The sequence below is a fragment of the Littorina saxatilis genome, linkage group LG2 (assembly GCF_037325665.1).
Source record: "Littorina saxatilis isolate snail1 linkage group LG2, US_GU_Lsax_2.0, whole genome shotgun sequence".
Classification (NCBI taxonomy): Eukaryota; Metazoa; Mollusca; class Gastropoda; order Littorinimorpha; family Littorinidae; genus Littorina; species Littorina saxatilis.
In genome coordinates, this window is record NC_090246.1 from 21,155,596 (window position 1) to 21,172,667 (window position 17,072).

General features: G+C 43.9%; 1 protein-coding gene across 1 annotated transcript; it reads left to right on the forward strand.

Annotated features, from left to right (window-relative positions):
- Positions 1 to 1,450: 1,450 nt before the first annotated feature.
- LOC138958456 (uncharacterized) lies at positions 1,451 to 4,580 on the forward strand. The gene has a single exon (XM_070329623.1). The coding sequence runs from the start codon at positions 1,475 to 1,477 to the stop codon at positions 3,578 to 3,580; it is 2,106 nt and encodes a 701-aa protein (XP_070185724.1). The 5' UTR covers positions 1,451 to 1,474; the 3' UTR covers positions 3,581 to 4,580.
- The last annotated feature ends 12,492 nt before the right edge of the window (positions 4,581 to 17,072 follow it).

Here is a 17,072-nt window from a genome sequence, read left to right on the forward strand (position 1 = left end):
AGGCCTAATTAGAGTAAAATAGCTTTGATACACATTCAGCAAAAATTAAATACAGAAAAAATCACAAAGGGTCCATATTAGGAGCCTGGGCGCCTAATATGGACCAGTGAAGCGGACTTCACGAATCACTGTAAAAAGCCCCCTATATTCCAAAATAACATGATACAACTTAGTGTACAAGTCAGCCTAATTAAAATATGGTCTAGATTTATCTGTTTAGGGTTGATGAGAGCATTATTTGAAGCACACCAGGAAACTAAAGAAGCTTATCAAAAACAGAGTGAAAATAAGTGAAATTATCAACTTCCACGAAAAGAAGACTTTTCGTTGCATTTTTTTTAAATCTCGAGGGCTAGTTATAGGTTATTACCAGCAAGCTTCTTAATGAATTAATGAAAATAGCCTTTAGCTTTTATTTTCTTCGATTTGTTGAAGGCGGTCCATATTAGGGGACTCGCACATACTTTGAGATTTTGCTATTATTTTTTGTTTGCAGTAGAAACTCGGGGTCAACACTGCTAAAATGTAACAAATACGGTTTTAGCTGTCATATATAGCCATTTCTGTTTGATAAAAGCTTTGGCTGTAGACAGAAACGAGTCCGTTTTAGGCGGCAAATTTAGAGTGAACGCTGCCAAAAGTGAAAAAAGAGAAAAAGCCTAACGGTTTTGAGATTTGTGTTTCTGCAACTGTTTTGACATGTGCAAGTTATCCAAAGAGGGTGAATACAGCGAATAAAACTTTTTTGAGCGCTCTAGCGCCGTTAGTTGGTGGTGGTCCATATTAGGAGCCGGTCCATATTAGGAGCCCTTCCCCTAGCCCAAACTCCTTACACGGGAGAATTTGCTGAAGAAAACCGCTCGCCGATTAAAAATCCTTTAATCAGTTAGCATATGAGCGTGTGTGTGTGTGTGTGTGTGCGTGCGTGTGTGTGTGTGTGTTTGTGTGTGTGTGTTTGTGTGTGTGTGTATGTGTCTGTGTGTCTGTGTGTCTGTTTGTCTTTGTGTCTGTGCGTATCGGTGTGTGCGTCTCTGTTTGTCTGCGTATCTGTCTTTTTTCAGTGTCTGCGCGCACACACATGCATCCTTCCTGCAGACAGCAGCGAAATCAGACCGAGCACATTCTCTTTCCAAAGCTGTTCAAATCAGAATGTTGTTGTTGTTGTTGTTGTTGTTGTTGTTGTTGTTGTTGTTGTTGCTGCTGCTGTTTAAGATTGTAACCATGGAATGACAGGACCACTTAGGATTACCGCTGATCATTCTTAATCGGTCATTCCCATGCTTAACATAACAACTGCGGACGTTTGCCAAACGGCTCACTATAAAAAAAGAATACTTGCCAATACGACGCGACTAGACAAAGCAAATATACAACTTTAGTTTAACAATGGTAAAGACCGAATCAGAATGATACTCTGGAACTTTCACGAGACATTGACCCTCCCATTGATAATTATGCATGGTGTTGCAGGTGGATGTTCCTTACGATGGGGTTCACGACTCTCCTGTTTGTCTGGAAGGTCTCCTCCTCCGTCCAGAAACCCTTGTTTTTGCGTCCTGCCTCCACCCCCGCACACACAACCCCGCCACCCACACATCGCCCGCCCGGCGCAACAGTTGTAACGGGCAACGACGCTCAACACTCCACATTTGGGAGGGGGGTACAGTTAGAACCTCACCCCCAAGTTGGAAACCTAGAACAGTCAGAACCACAGCCCTCATCTGTCAATAGGGAACATTTTAGGAAACAACCCATAGTTGAAAAGGGGGAAGAATTAGAAATGCGTTCCCAGTTTGGAAAGCAAGAACCTATAGAACCAAATTCCAAATCTGCAATGCTTGAACGTTTAGAACCTGGAACTCGAGACCGTTCGGAAGTACAATTCAAACCTGAAAAACAAGAACAGCTCGCATCACAATCCAAAACTGAAAAGTGGGAACAGTCAGAACGAAAAACGAATTTGAAAGATAGCCCAAACAATACTTTAACTCCAACTTCTCAGGCAGGCAAGAATTTGGGAACAGTGCGGCAGATGCTGGAACAACGTCAGTCCAATGATCTTTCTTCTGCTCTGCCCAGTACGGTGCCTTCAAAGAACAAACAAGGTACATTGGCATCAAGCGAGGTAGAATTTCTTCCTCGTGGGAATGTGTCATCATCAAATAATGAAGAAACCTTCCCTCCAGCTGTGTTGTCTTCATCACGGGATAAATCTGGACCACCTTTTTCGACACTCGTACGTAATGCCAGTGCGCGGGATAGCGATGCGAGCATCCCCCAAGTAAATCATCGCGCACACAAGAATAAGACCGAATTTAAGGGGACAGATCTGAAAAGTGAAGGCAGTGGATTTAAGACAACAGATTTGAGATTTGGAGGCAGTGGATTTGAGGCGGCAAATCTCAAGATGCCCATGAGCTTCAATGACGTTGGGGACATTGACCACCGCTTGCTGGCTCCAAGGACAACAGCAGCCAAGTGCCGCCCTCATCATCACGTGGCTTTCAGCAAGGTTCACAAGGCGGCCAGCTCAACAGTTGCCAACATCCTGCAGCGCTACGGCGTCACGAGAAACCTCAACTTTGCCTTGCCCAACAAACAGCCCAAGACCCCCCGCTACAACTACATCAGCCATCCTGGCGAGCCCCTCTTTCCATCCATCGTCCTACCCCCTCCAGTAGGGCAGCGCTACGACATTCTCTGGAACCACGTTGTGTACAATCGTACCTTCTTGGACATGTTGATGCCTGCGGACACCGTCTACATCAGCATTCTGCGCGAACCTTTCCAGCAGGCTGTGTCTGCCTTCATGTTTTACAAGAGCATAGACACAACAGGTTCGCAGCCGTTGAAGGTGCATCCATTTTCCTTGTTCTTGGACGACGAAACGCAACACGCCCCGCTGTTGGACTATTACCGAAACAAACAGTCGCAGGATCTGGGCATGGAGTTTTGGCACGTGCTGAACGCTTCGCTCCGACACGGCTACCTGCAGCAGCTGAACCGCGACTTTCCCCTCGTCATGATCACAGAGTTCTTCGACGAGTCGCTGGTGCTGCTGAGACGCCTGCTGTGCTGGAGCGTTAAGGACATCCTGTACATGAACCAGAACGAGAACAGACACAAGCCCAGCTTCGTCTTCAGCGCTCAGGACTACGCTAAGCATCGTGAGCTGGCCGAGGCGGATTACGAGCTGTACGAGTTCTTCCGGCGCAAGTTTCTCCGCACCTTGGCGGCTCAGAGTGTGGACTTTGCGCAGGAGGTGAACCACTTTAGGGAGGTGTTGCAGCTCGTGCACACCTTCTGCGAATCGCCTCAGGTTGTCACCGCAACAAGCCCGGGATTTGTCGTGCCGAGGTCGCCATGGAGCGAACCTTTCTTTGTGACACGGCAGGACTGCCACATGCTCGCGCTGCCCGAGCTTCCCTTTTTGGACATCCTGCTGACCGCCAGACTTGCTCACGGTGACCTCATTCCTGTCAGCTTTCTGCAAAAACCCAGTGACGTTGTTCAGTGGTCGGACCCACTGCCGGAAAGCGTTCAGGACCCACCAATGTACACTCTTTCGCATACGAACTAAGCTACGGTTTTGGATGCGGGGGTCTTTTTATTGTGTGTGTGTGTGTGTGTGTGTGTGTGTGTGTGTGTGTGTGTCCCTGATCTGAAAATAAAGGATAGCGCACAGCCAATGAAACAGCGTAACCAGAGTACCGCCATCTTACTGCACCGTACTACACTGACAAATAGGTCAAAGGGAAATAATCGTAGTTTCGAGAGTTGACAGCAGTCTTCTTTCGCTGTATCGAACGGTGTCCCAAGATGGCGAATCCGGTGGCGTCAATGTTTTGATAGCCAATAAGAAGGGACGCGCTATCCATATAGTTTTAGATCAGTGGTGTGTGTGTGTGTTTGTGTGTTTGTGTGTGTGTGTGTGTGTGTGTGTGTGTGTGTGCGTGTGTGTGTGTGTGTGTGTGTGTGTGTGTGTGTGTGTGTGTGTGTGTGTGTGTGTGTGTGTTTCCACAGGTGTCAGAATGCGGGTGTGTGTGTGTGGATCTACCAAAAGGTCTATGAGCATGTGCACAATTTTCTGCAGCTGCATAATTATATATTAGTATTTGTGTACATACTCCACAAATTGTACATAGCATGTATTTACATTGAAACAGCGAAGTGAAAGCAGTGTTTTCCTGCTGAATCTAAAATATACATAACACAACAATAACAATGATTTGAACGATTGTAAAATTCTCGGTTTGTCTGTCTGTTTGTCGGCATATCTGTCTGTCTGTCTGTCTGTCTGTCTGTCACCCCCCGCGGGTTAGGGGGAAGAATTTACCCGATGCTCCCCAGTATGTCGAAAGAGGCGACTAACGGATTCTGATTCTCCTTTTACCCTTGTTAAGTGTTTCTTGTGTAGAATATAGTCAATGTTTGTAAAGATTTTAGTCAAGCAGTATGTAAGAAATGTTAAGTCCTTTGTACTGGAAACTTGCATTCTTCCAGTAAGGTCATATATTGTACTACGTATCTCCCCCCCCCCCCCCCTTTCCCCGTCGCGATATAACCTTCGTGGTTGAAAACGACGTTAAACACCAAATAAAGTAAAATAAAAGTAAATGTCTGTCTGTCTGTCTGTCTGTCTGTCTGTCTGTCTGTCTGTCTGTCTGTCTGTCTGGTTGTCTGTCTGTCTGTCTGTCTGTCTGTCTGTCTGTCTGTCTGTCTGTCTGTCTGTCTCTCTCTCTCTCTCTCTCTCTCTCTCTCTCTCTCTCTCTCTCTCTCTCTCTCTGCAAAGGTATTACCACTTCCAAACAATAAGGATCTTACAGACCCAAACAACTTTAGACCTATATTTCCCTCATACCTGTTCTTTCTAAACACCTCGAAAAGCACATACAACAAGAGGCAAAGCCTTCAAGGCTCACGTAAGAAATCGACAAACAGTAACACAAACTCAATCACTCCGTCACACATACACACACACAGTAAGCATAGTGCAAGAGTGCGAGACACTAGATCTAGATATGTCTGTCTGTAGCCTACTTACGGGGACACGACTGCCAGATGGCCAGATCGACACTGCGCTTTCGACAGTGCTTCCTCGCGCAGACACTGGAAACACGCTGTGCAGATTAACCTGTAGGAAATCTCCTTTGGTATCTTCTTTATCCTCGTCGCGATATAACCTTCGTGGTTGAAAAGGACGTTAAACACCAAATAAAGAAAGATCTTCTTTATCTATATTTCTGGAGCTACGAAACCGAACAATGTGAAATCATGAGTCGTCTTCTCCGAATCGGCGAACTGCAGCTCGGTGATAACTGTATCTATACCACAATCCTTCACGCGATCTGACCTAACCTTGACCCCTGACCTGGTCTACATACCACACACGACACAAACCAGTCAGCTGTTTTTACCCCCCCAAAAACCCCCACAAAACCCCCCACCACCCGTTTTCTTTGGATACACACTTTAACTACATACGTGCCGACGAAATGTTGATCATTGCTTCAATACTTTGAAGCTGTTGCTTGAATAATAACCAGGTAAAATTAGTATTTCGGTGTTCAGTCAAATGTTAAAGTTTCTACCACAGACATACATACATACGCACGCACACACGCACAGATAGACAAAAGTTAGCATCGCATAGGCTACACTTACGTGAGCCAAAAACACCTACTGGCATATATGGAACAAATGAATCTGTTTCATCCTTTTCAATCTGGATTCCGCTCTAAGCATTCCTGCCACACCGCCTTAAGCTCTTTATGCGAGACTTGGCTGTCAGCAATAAACAAAGCAGAAATAACGGGAGCGTTGTTTTTGGACTTTAAGAAAGCCTTTGACCTAGTAGATCACTCACTTCTACTAAAGAAATTAAAGTCCTATTCAAAAGACGACTCCGCCTGTCCCTTTTTTGAATCGTATCTTTCAAAATGGAAACAGTATGTATCTATTAACCGCAAAACTTCGTCAAACGAGTTTGTCAGGAGTGGTGTCCCTCAAGGGTCTGTATTAGGACCTATCTTGTTCTGTATTTATATAAATGATTTACCCCTTCGTGTGTCCGATGAAAAAGTTAGATGTGAGTTCTTCGCGGATGACTCTTCTGTTCACACCCGTCAAAAATCTTTGGAATCCGTCAACTCTTCTCTTCAAACAAGTGTGGATGAAATCACTGAGTGGTGCATTTCTAATGCAATGATCATTCATCCGATTAAAACAAAGAGTATGGTGATAACCACGAGACAAAAACACCAATTAAGTCCTTCAGTTGGTTCAACTCAAGTGCAGCAAGTTAGGGAACATAGATTATTGGGTGTTACCATTGATCAAGAGTTGAAATGGCAAACTCATTTGAGTAATATTTGCAAATTAGTATCAACAAATTTGTACCTGTTATCAAAATTAAGGCATTACTTAGATTCTGCAACACTCAAAATGTTCTATTACGCCCACATAATGCCTCATATAAACTTCGCATCGACACTTTGGGATAACTGCAGTGATAAACAATCTTCTCCTTTGAAGCAAAAGCTGGAGATTTCACTTGCAAAAAGGCGTGCAGGTCAACAGAAAAGAGGAAAGAATGAAGCTACAAAATCTTCTGCTCAGAGAAACAAGAGGGGAATATCTTCTGATCAGAGGGAAACAAGGAGAACATTCTCGACGATGCGTTCTATCCCGGGGGGAAGCATTTGGTACTGCTTCATGTGTGGCACCAACTCCCCTGAGAACATGATACAGTGCCAGAGGTGCACACAGTGGGCACACGAGGACTGCGCTGACAGCAGCGGACAAAAGGACTTCGAAATCTGTACTTAGCAATTTTTGTGTGTCTGCAAAATCAGTTCTTAAATCTGTTCTTAGTTATTTGTTTTGAGACTTTATGCGTAATGATTTTTACATTTAGTCAATTGGGCAGGTAGCCCTTTTATATCTATTTGTCAACAGAAGAGGGGTACAAATGAAGCTGCGAAATTTCGTGGTACTGCTTCATGTGTGGCACCAACTCCCCTGAGGATATGTTTTTGTGGCAGAAGTGCACACAGTAATCACACGATGACTGCGCTGACAGTAGAAGACAAAGGACATTGTCTGCGAAATTGGTTCTTTGCCTATTTTTTCTTTTAAAATTTTGTTAAGGTTTTGTTTTTCAGTCCTTTTTAGACCAGTCCTAGCCCTTATTTATCTTTTTGTTTTACATTTAAATTGTTATCCGATTTGTTATTTCCTTGGTAAAAATCAAAATATGATGTTGAAAAAAAGACATTCACATAAAATGGCTTAATCAAAATGTTATGACGTATTTATTTATCTTGTGTGTGTGGCAATGTGTGCTTGTTTGTGTGTGAATGAGAGTGTGTGGGTGTATATATGTGTGTGTGAGACACAGACAGAGCTAGAAAGAGAGTAAGGGTGTGTTTGTATGTGTTCCGAGTTTGACAACACAGTGTTCCACTTTACACACCCATGCGTCCAACCTGGAACAAATGCAGACATTTTTATTATGGTCAGTCTGATGAGTTGCGTGATTTTTATTTTATTTTATGTGGTTCGTTTATTTACTGATAGAGTCTAGTATGTGACAATATAAAGAACGCTTTGCAATATCCATTTTTTTGTCTGGTACGGCTGTTTCTCCTTAACTGTTCCAGGTTTAGCGACTTTCCCCTACTTCAGCGCGCTCAACGTTCGCCTTTTTGAACTCTCGATGAGATTTGTTTCTCTGGTGGCAAGCTTACCGTTCACAAACGCATGCGTACTAGTTAGGATTCCCCCAATTTTCGCGACCTTGACCGAATACTCTCGAAGTCACCACTCCGGCGTTCATGCATAGTGAACAGTTGGAAAGTTAAACTTCGGGAGTTCCCACTTCCGAAAGAGGCCTCTACTTCCAGTGTTGCTGACTTCCTCCTCATGCATACGGGCCCAGATTAGCGCGGTAGCGTATTGTGCTAAGCAGGAAAGCGCGCTTTTCTGTATTCTTGTTAACTTTCGGAGCTTGTTTTGAATACAACCTATCATATCTATATGTTTTTGGAATCAGGAAATGATAAAGAATAAGATGAAATTATTTTTGGATCGATTTCTTAAATTTTAATCGTAAGATTAATTAATCTATTTTCGTTAATTGTGATCACATTTTAAGAGTAAACATGACATATGTATATATTTTTAGATTCAGAATGTGATGAAGAATACGATGCAATCAATTTTAAATCTGTTTGCGAAAAATCGATTTTAATGAGCAAACTCATTAATTAATTGTTAAGCCTTCAAGCTGAAATGCAATACCAAAGTCCGTGCTTCGTCGAAGATTACTTGACCAAAATTTCAACCAATTTGGTTGAAAAATGAGAGCGTGACAGTGCCGCCTCAACTTTCACGAAAAGCCGGATATGACGTCATCAAAGACATTTATCAAAAAAATGAAAAAAAATCTGGAGATACCATACTTAGGATCTTTCATGTCAAGTTTCATGAAGATCGGTCCAGTAATTTTCTCTGAATCGCTCTACACACACTCACACACACATACACCACACCCTCGTCTTGATTCCCCCCTCTACGTTAAAACATTTAGTCAAAACTTGACTAAATGTAAAAAGACACATGATCAGGCCCCACAGACGTAAATTATCACCTTTGAAGACGTTCATAATTTCTTTCGTCCACGGCTCAATGGTTAGCGGAGGCACCTAACCAACACGGGATAATGGGTGTCTGTGGTGATTTAGAAAAACAAGCCACACACACACACACACACACACACACACACACACACACACACACACACACACACACACACAAAACACGTATAATTGCTCTCTATATAAGGAATAGCTGAGGGCCATCTTTGCGTGAAATGAGCTAACCGGACAACAAATGACACGGAAGCAAAATCAATCAATCAATCAATATGAAGCTTATATAGCGCGTATTCCGTGGGTACAGTTCTAAGCGCTTGTCGAAGAGTTGTCAACACAGGACTAACAAAGAAACTAACATCTTCAGACGGACACGAACCCTATCACACACTAGCAAACCCTGGTAAACATACAACAAACAACTGTTTAACAACAGTGTACACATCAATAGCTAGGTCCAAACAAAATAATATTAAGCACAAAGAAAACACCTCTCACAGAGCACAGCACAAGAATGTCTTTTGGGGCACAACACATCACGTCGAGCATGAAAGTCGCAGCCAGCTACGGGAAGAACTGAGTCTTCAACCTACTCTTGAACGCGTCAAGAGAGGGGCTCTGGCGAAGCTCAAGCAGCAGGGAGTTCCAGACGGAGGGGCCCGCAGAGGGAAATGCACGCTGACCAGCAGATGCGAGTTTCGAGCGAGGGATGTGGAGGCGGAGAGGGTCAGCAGCAGAACGAAGGGGACGGTCGGAGGGCTGGGTGTACAGGTCCAGGGAGGATTGAAGGTACTCGGGAGCAGAGTCGTTGAGACACTTGTAGACCAGAGTGGACAGTTTGTAGGAGATTCGGGTGTTGACAGGGAGCCAGTGCAAGGAGCGAAGTAGGGGGGTGATGATTGTGGTCTCGCTTCGTCTTCCTCAACGTCAGCCTGGCAGCGGCGTTCTGGACTCGTTGTAGGCCATGAATGGATGAGGCGGGGAGGCCAGCCAGAAGGGAGTTGCAGTAGTCCAGACGACTGAAGATGAGTGAGACAACCAGCTTGACACAGGCGTCGTGGGTGAGGTAGCGACGGATGGAGGCGATGCGTCGTAGGTGGAAAAAGCAGGTCTTGATGATGAAGGAGATGTGTGTCTGCATGGAGAGAGTGGAGTCGAGAAAGACGCCAAGGCTCTTGACAGCAGGGGAGAATGGAACAGTCGCGTCATCCAGCTGGAGGTCGGTCACAGTGAGGGAAGCAATCTTCTGTCTGGTCATACAGTATGTGACTATGGATCCTACCTGTTTATGCAACAGTCGAACCTACCTGGCGACCACCTGTCGATAACGACCACCTGCCCATAACGACCACCCAAAAGGACCTGCAACGCTTTCTAGCTTCTGTATCATTCACCTGATGTGTGTGCATTTTCATGGTTATGCTCGATACAGACTAACACAGACCACCGGAACCCTAACGGGAAGCTGAAGCAATACAAAAGCCGTTTTTTGGCGTCAAAACAAGTTACAGACTGCTCCTAGATTTCTATCAACATTAATAATTCGTTTAATCGATGATCCAGCTCTGCATGAGCATTAGCGAAATGGGCGGAGCTATAGGTTTGTTCCAGCTCTGACGCGAGTCGCGTTTGGTTTTGATTATCTGCTAGAGGCAGTAAATATTAGCAAAATATCAATTATGGTCGCCATGTGCATGTAAAATTGTCATCTACATACTTCCTCAAGCAGATAATCAGTGTGTGTGTGTGTGTGTGTGTGTGTGTGTGTGTGTGTGTGTGTGTGTGTGTGTGTGTGTGTGTGTGTGTGTGTGTGTGTGTGTGTCGACATTTTTTTTTTATTCATGGACATCAAACACGTCGAACAGGTTAGTCCTGTCCCTGAACATACAAATTCTTCGCAGTTGAGGTGCGACATCCGCCATGTTGTTTTTCAACTACTCCAGGGTTAGAAAACGTATAAGTTCAAAACAGAGGGACTTACGATTGTCAACCTCAAATTCTGCATCGGTATATTTTACACTTGTGTTAATCTAGATCTAGGATATAGTTTATCCCGGACGCGAAAATTTTTTTCACACGTCAGTTACGGGCTTTCAATCCCGAAGGCTATTTCCGAGTAGCTACGAACGTAAACGGAATTTCCGATGTGTACGGATGCTTATTGATTAGAGTTGTCGTTCAAGTCTCGCTAACCCAGTAGGCCTACACGGTAGCGCTGGAATGAGTGCAATCCGAGCTACGAACTTTGCCGATTGCATTCTAGAGATGATCGTCACTGCTGCAGGGTCAATGTGTGAATTAATACGATAGAGCGAAAAGAATTGCACTCATCACTCGCTCAATTCATGCTGAGGCTTACAAACTCCCAGCTTGCAGAACATCGTAACAGCAGTCTTTCTTCCCTCGCACCATTGGCGAGTGGAACGCCCTCCCACCACAGGCAGTATCATCAGCCTCGGTGGAATCCTTCAAAAGTTGCACACAGCAAACATTTTGAAATCTCCGAATCTGCTTGCATAAAGATGACGCAGAGATATGTACAGTATCTCTGGATGACGCAAGGATAGTGTTCGACTCGGCTCTTTGACTTGGTAATCATCGGAACTTCCGATTAGGGGAAGGGCTCCTAATATGGACCAGCTCCTAATATGGACCACCTCCTGTTCTGACAAACTCAACGGCGCTAGAGCTCCCCCAAAAAGTTTTCTTCGCTGTATTCACCCTCTCTGTCTCGGATAACTTGCACATGTCAAAACAGTTGCAGAAACACAAATCTCAAAACCGTTAGGCTTTTTCTCTTTCTTTCACTTTTGGCAGTGTTCACTCTAAATTTGCCGCCTAAAACGGACTCATTTCTGTCCACAGCCAAAGCTTTTATCACACAAAAATTGCTATATATATATGACAGCTAAAACCGTATTTGTTACATTTTAGCAGAGTTGACCCCGAGTTTCTACTGCAAACAAAAAATAATAGCAAAATCTCAAAGTATTTGCGAGTCCCCTAATATGGACCACCTTCAACAAATCGAAGAAAATAAAAGCTAAAGGCTATTTTCATTAATTCATTAACCTTTGCCGGATGCCGCTTTTGACTACGCACGCCCGACGATGCGGGTTTGTCTGAACCCATACATTTGAAAGAGGGTTTTTACCGTTTATTCCTCTAACGACGATGCGGGTTTGTCTGAACCCATACATTTGAAAGAGGGTTTTTACCGTTTATTTCTCTAACGACGGGGTGGGTTCAGGGAAACCCACAGCGCTACTTCAGTGGGTGCATCGAGTTTCTCCCTTCACCGACCTCTTGCAGGGAAGGGAGAGGGGGAGGGAGAGGGGGAGGGAGAGACTGAGAGACTAAGAAAGAGAGAGAGAGAGAGAGAGACTAAGAAAGAGAGAGAGAGAGAGAGAGACTAAGAAAGAAAGAGAGAGAGACTAAGAAAGAGAGAGAGAGAGACTAAGAAAGAGAGAGAGAGAGAGACTAAGAAAGAGAGAGAGAGAGACTAAGAAAGAGAGAGAGAGAGATTAAGAAAGAGAGAGAGGGAGACTAAGAAAGAGAGAGAGGGAGACTAAGAAAGAGAGAGAGAGAGACTAAGAAAGAGAGAGAGAGAGACTAAGAAAGAGAGAGAAAGACTAAGAAAGAGAGAGAGAGACTAAGAAAGAGAGAGAGAGACTAAGAAAGAGAGAGAGACTAAGAAAGAGAGAGAGAGAGAGACAAAGAGAGAGAGAGACTAAGAAAGAGAGAGAGAGAGACTAAGAAAGATAGAGAGAGAGACAAATAAAGAGAGAGAGAGAGAGACTAAGAAAGAGAGAGAGAGAGAGACTAAGAAAGAGAGAGAGAGAGACAAAGAAAGAGAGAGAGAGAAACTAAGAAAGAGAGAGAGAGAGACTAAGAAAGACAGAGAGAGAGAGAGACTAAGAAAGAGAGAGAGAGAGAGAGAGAGACTAAGAAAGAGAGAGAGAGAGACTAAGAAAGAGAGAGAGACTAAGTAAGAGAGAGAGAGAGAGACTAAGAAAGAGAGAGAGAGAGTAAGAAAGAGAGGGAGAGAGAGACTAAGAAAGAGAGAGAGAGAGACTAAGAAACAGAGAGAGAGAGAGACTAAGAAAGATAGAGAGAGACAAATAAAGAGAGAGAGAGACAAATAAAGAGAGAGAGAGAGACTAAGAAAGAGAGAGAGAGAGAGACTAAGAAAGAGAGAGAGAGACTAAGAAAGAGAGAGAGAGAGAGACTAAGAAAGAGAGAGAGAGATAGAGACTAAGAAAGAAAGAGAGAGAGACTAAGAAAGAGAGAGAGAGAGACTAAGAAAGAGAGAGAGAGAGACTAAGAAAGAGAGAGAGAGAGACTAAGAAAGAGAGAGAGAGAGACTAAGAAAGTGAGAGAGAGAGACTAAGAAAGAGAGAGAGAGAGACTAAGAAAGAGAGAGACTAAGAAAGAGAGAGAGAGAGACTAAGAAAGAGAGAGAGAGAAAGAGAGACTAAGAAAGAGAGAGAGACTAAGAGAGAGAGAGAGAGACTAAGAAAGAGAGAGAGACTAAGAGAGAGAGAGAGAGAGACTAAGAAAGAGAGAGAGAGACTAAGAAAGAGAGAGAGAGAGAGACTAAGAAAGAGAGAGACTAAGAAAGAGAGAGAGAGACTAAGGAAAAGAGAGAGAGAGATTAAGAAAGAGAGAGAGAGAGACTAAGAAAGAGAGAGACTAAGAGAGAGAGACTAAGAAAGAGAGAGAGAGAGACTAAGAAAGAGAGAGAGAGAGAGACTAAGAAAGAGAGAGAGAGAGACTAAGAAAGAGAGAGAGAGAGACTAAGAAAGAGCTAGAGAGAGAGAGAGACTAAGAAAGAGAGAGAGAGACTAAGAAAGAGAGAGAGAGACTAAGAAAGAGAGAGAGAGAGAGACTAAGAGAGAGAGAGACTAAGAGAGAGAGAGAGACTAAGAAAGAGAGAGAGACTAAGAAAGAGAGAGAGAGAGACTAAGAAAGAGAGACAGAGAGAGAGACTAAGAGAGAGAGAGACAGAGAGAGAGACTAAGAGAGAGAGACAGAGAGAGAGAGAGACAGAGAGAGAGACAGAGAGAGAGAGACAGAGAGAGAGAGACAGAGAGAGAGAGACAGAGACAGACAGTCAGATAGACAGACAGTCAGATAGACGGATAGACAGATAGACGGATAGACAGATAGACAGATAGACAGACAGACAGACAGACAGAGCAACTGACAACAGACATACAGACAGAGAGATACGGACAGACAGACAGAGAGACAGACAGTCTCTTGGAGACAAACAGGCAGACAGACACTGTTCCGCCGCTTTGGTAATTATGGGTGTAGCAGAACCCGCGCCGTCGGCAGAGGGATAGTTACAATCACTACTACTCTTTAAAAGTATGGGTTTGTGTGAACCCGCGCCATCGGTAGTGTTTATGTAAATTATCATTATCAATTAATTTTAATGTTTTGTCATGTACACACTAAAAATTTGCAGACAGAGAGCAAATTAGGTGTGTGAGAGATACTTAAAATTTCAAAACGATACCTTTAATGGTTCCAGAGTTACAATGATTTTAGTGTGTCTCTGGGTACAGGTGAACCCAGGAAGCACGGCAGCTTGCTGGAAATAACCTATAACTAGCCCTCGAGATTGAAAACAAACGCAACACAAAATCTTCTTTTCGTGGAAGTTGATAATTTCGCTTATTTTCACCCTGTTTTTGATAAGCTTCTTTAGTTTCCCGGTGTGCTTCAAATAATGCTCTCATCAACCCGAAACAGATAAATCTAAAGCATATTTTAATTGGGCTGACTTGTACACTAAGTTGTATCATGTTATTTTGAAGTATAGGGGGATTTTTACAGTGATTCGTGAAGGCCGCTTTACTAGTCCATATTAGGCGCCCAGGCTCCTAATATGGACCCTTTGTGATTTTTTCTGTATTTAATTTTTGCTGAATCTCTATCAGAGCTATTTTACTCTAATTATGCCTAACGGTTAACCTAAGAGAGAAGGACTACCAAACACAAAATGAAACTTCTTCACAAGAAAACAAGCTAGTTATCAGCATGAAATAAAAAGTGGTCCATATTAGGAGCCCTTCCCCTACGTTCGTAGTTACTCGGAACCAGCCTTCGGGATTGAAAGCCTGCAACTGATGTGTGAAAAAAAAATTGCACACGTCAGTTACGGGCTTTCAATCCCGAAGGCTATTTCCGAGTAGCTACGAACGTAAACGGAATGTCCGATGTGTACGGATGCTTATTGATTAGAGTTGTCGTTCGTGTCTCGCTAACCCAGTACACAGTAGCGCTGGAATGAGTGCAATCCGAGCTACGACCTTTGCCGATTGCATTCTAGAGATGATGTGACAAATGGATTTGTACATAATTTAGTCTAAAAAGTGTTTAACACATGTGTACAGATTGGCTTGCCATACTTGTGGTTCACATGAGTGCAGAAATCCCCTGTTGAGATGAGGTGACCTATTTTTGTAAAGTATATCTCCATTGGCTGCTATTGACCAAACATTTGGAGAGAGCAGACGTGTCTCTGGGTGTCTCCACGTTTAGTTGTAATGTTGCTCACCAAACAGTGAGGTCGAATGCTGTACGACTCGTGTTGTGGAAGAATCATGTGTGATTCTATGCTGTGAATATACAGGTATTTATTGAATTGTATTTTGCTCAGTAATATTGACTTGTGAAATGACTGTGAGAGTCATGTTGTAAATTGGGTTGGAAAGCGTGAGCTGTTGTCAGCCATTGTTGAAAAGAGACTGTTTGTATGTTCTTTTGTAATGAAGTCATTTGTGAATGAGCTGTTGTACATACTGTAACAGCATAAGCTAGTTGACGGATAAATGAATAGTATTGAGAAAGAATGGCAGTATTATTTTGTGGAAAAGTTTATCTAAGAATTGAGACTTATGGTAGCATAAACTTTTTACGCAGCACCCCGGTGGGAGTGACGAATGCACCACTCGGCTGCGGGAGAGAGAGAAGAGACGAGCATTCCTTCCTTGGCGCCACGGATCCGTGGATTGTGGGCGCAAGGTTGTATCAGCGCAGGAGTTCTGGAAACCGGTGGAACCCCACCCCATATTCACCACGAGCTGTATTCTGTCGTGGAACCGGCACGGTTGGCCTAGTGGTAAGGCGTCCGCCCCGTGATCGGGAGGTCGTGGGTTCGAACCCCGGCCGGGTCATACCTAAGACTTTAAAATTGGCAATCTAGTGGCTGCTCCGCCTGGCGTCTGGCATTATGGGGTTAGTGCTAGGACTGGTTGGTCCGGTGTCAGAATAATGTGACTGGGTGAGACATGAAGCCTGTGCTGCGACTTCTGTCTTGTGTGTGGCGCACGTTAAATGTCAAAGCAGCACCGCCCTGATATGGCCCTTCGTGGTCGGCTGGGCGTTAAGCAAACAAACAAAAATTCTGTCGTGGGTGATTTGGATCCAGAGTATGTACCCGTTGAATAGTGTGTAGTCATTGTATGTGTGAATTACCACTGAGGAAACATAATCGACAGAAGGATTGTGTGAGACGAGGACTTCGTCAACTGAGAATTACGTGACATGTGAAATGTGCGTAAAGTGATAACTGTGTTAAACAGGAACCATAACCGTCAGAAGGATTGTGTGAGACGAGGACTTCGTCAATCGTGAGACAGTTAGTCTCCTACGCGTTTTCAAGATATTATTCTTCTACGTGAATGCAAGTGATTTGTAGACTGCATGAGAGATAACATATTTGTATTTTTGTGTTGATGTTACAATATAGGTACGAGGGCAAAGGGCAGTAATTGTGTTTCAGTCTTTGTACCTAGTTTGAGTGCTGTGTGTGTGTGAGTAAAAGTTAGTTAGTAAACAGAGCAGAGCACGCATATTTTCTGATATATATAGTAACAAATACACACAGACACTTACACGAAAAAACCCTCCGTAACAGATGATCATCACTGCTGCAGGGTCAATGTGTGAATTAATACGATAGAGCGAAAAGAATTGGACTATTTGCAGTCTCTAACCTCGACTCCTACATATACTGGCCTTCAACAATTAATTTTTGTCAAAATGTACTTAGTATCCAAGGGCGAATCCAGGATGTTAAGGCAAGGGGGGCCCGCCCACCCAAACTTTTTTGCACAAACTTGATGGCGCGAGGCTCCTGAATTGAGGGCGCTAAGCGCCCTAATTGAGGGCGCGAAGCGCCCGAACAAGCTAGGGGGTCCGGGGGCATGCCCCCAAGGAATTATTTTTGTCAAGGAAGCAAAATGCTGCAATCTAGGGCCACCCCTGAGCTCAAAAACTGTCATTTAATCATATCTCTCTCTCTCTCTCTCTCTCTCTCTCTCTCTCTCTCTCTCTCTCTCTCTCTCTTTTTTTTCCCCTGAAGGGGGGGCCCGGGCCCCCTTAGGCCCCCCCCCCCCTAAATCC

Bases quoted from the DNA above. Each gene is read 5' to 3' on its own strand.
- LOC138958456 (XM_070329623.1), top strand. From the start codon at position 1,475: ATGTTCCTTACGATGGGGTTCACGACTCTCCTGTTTGTCTGGAAGGTC.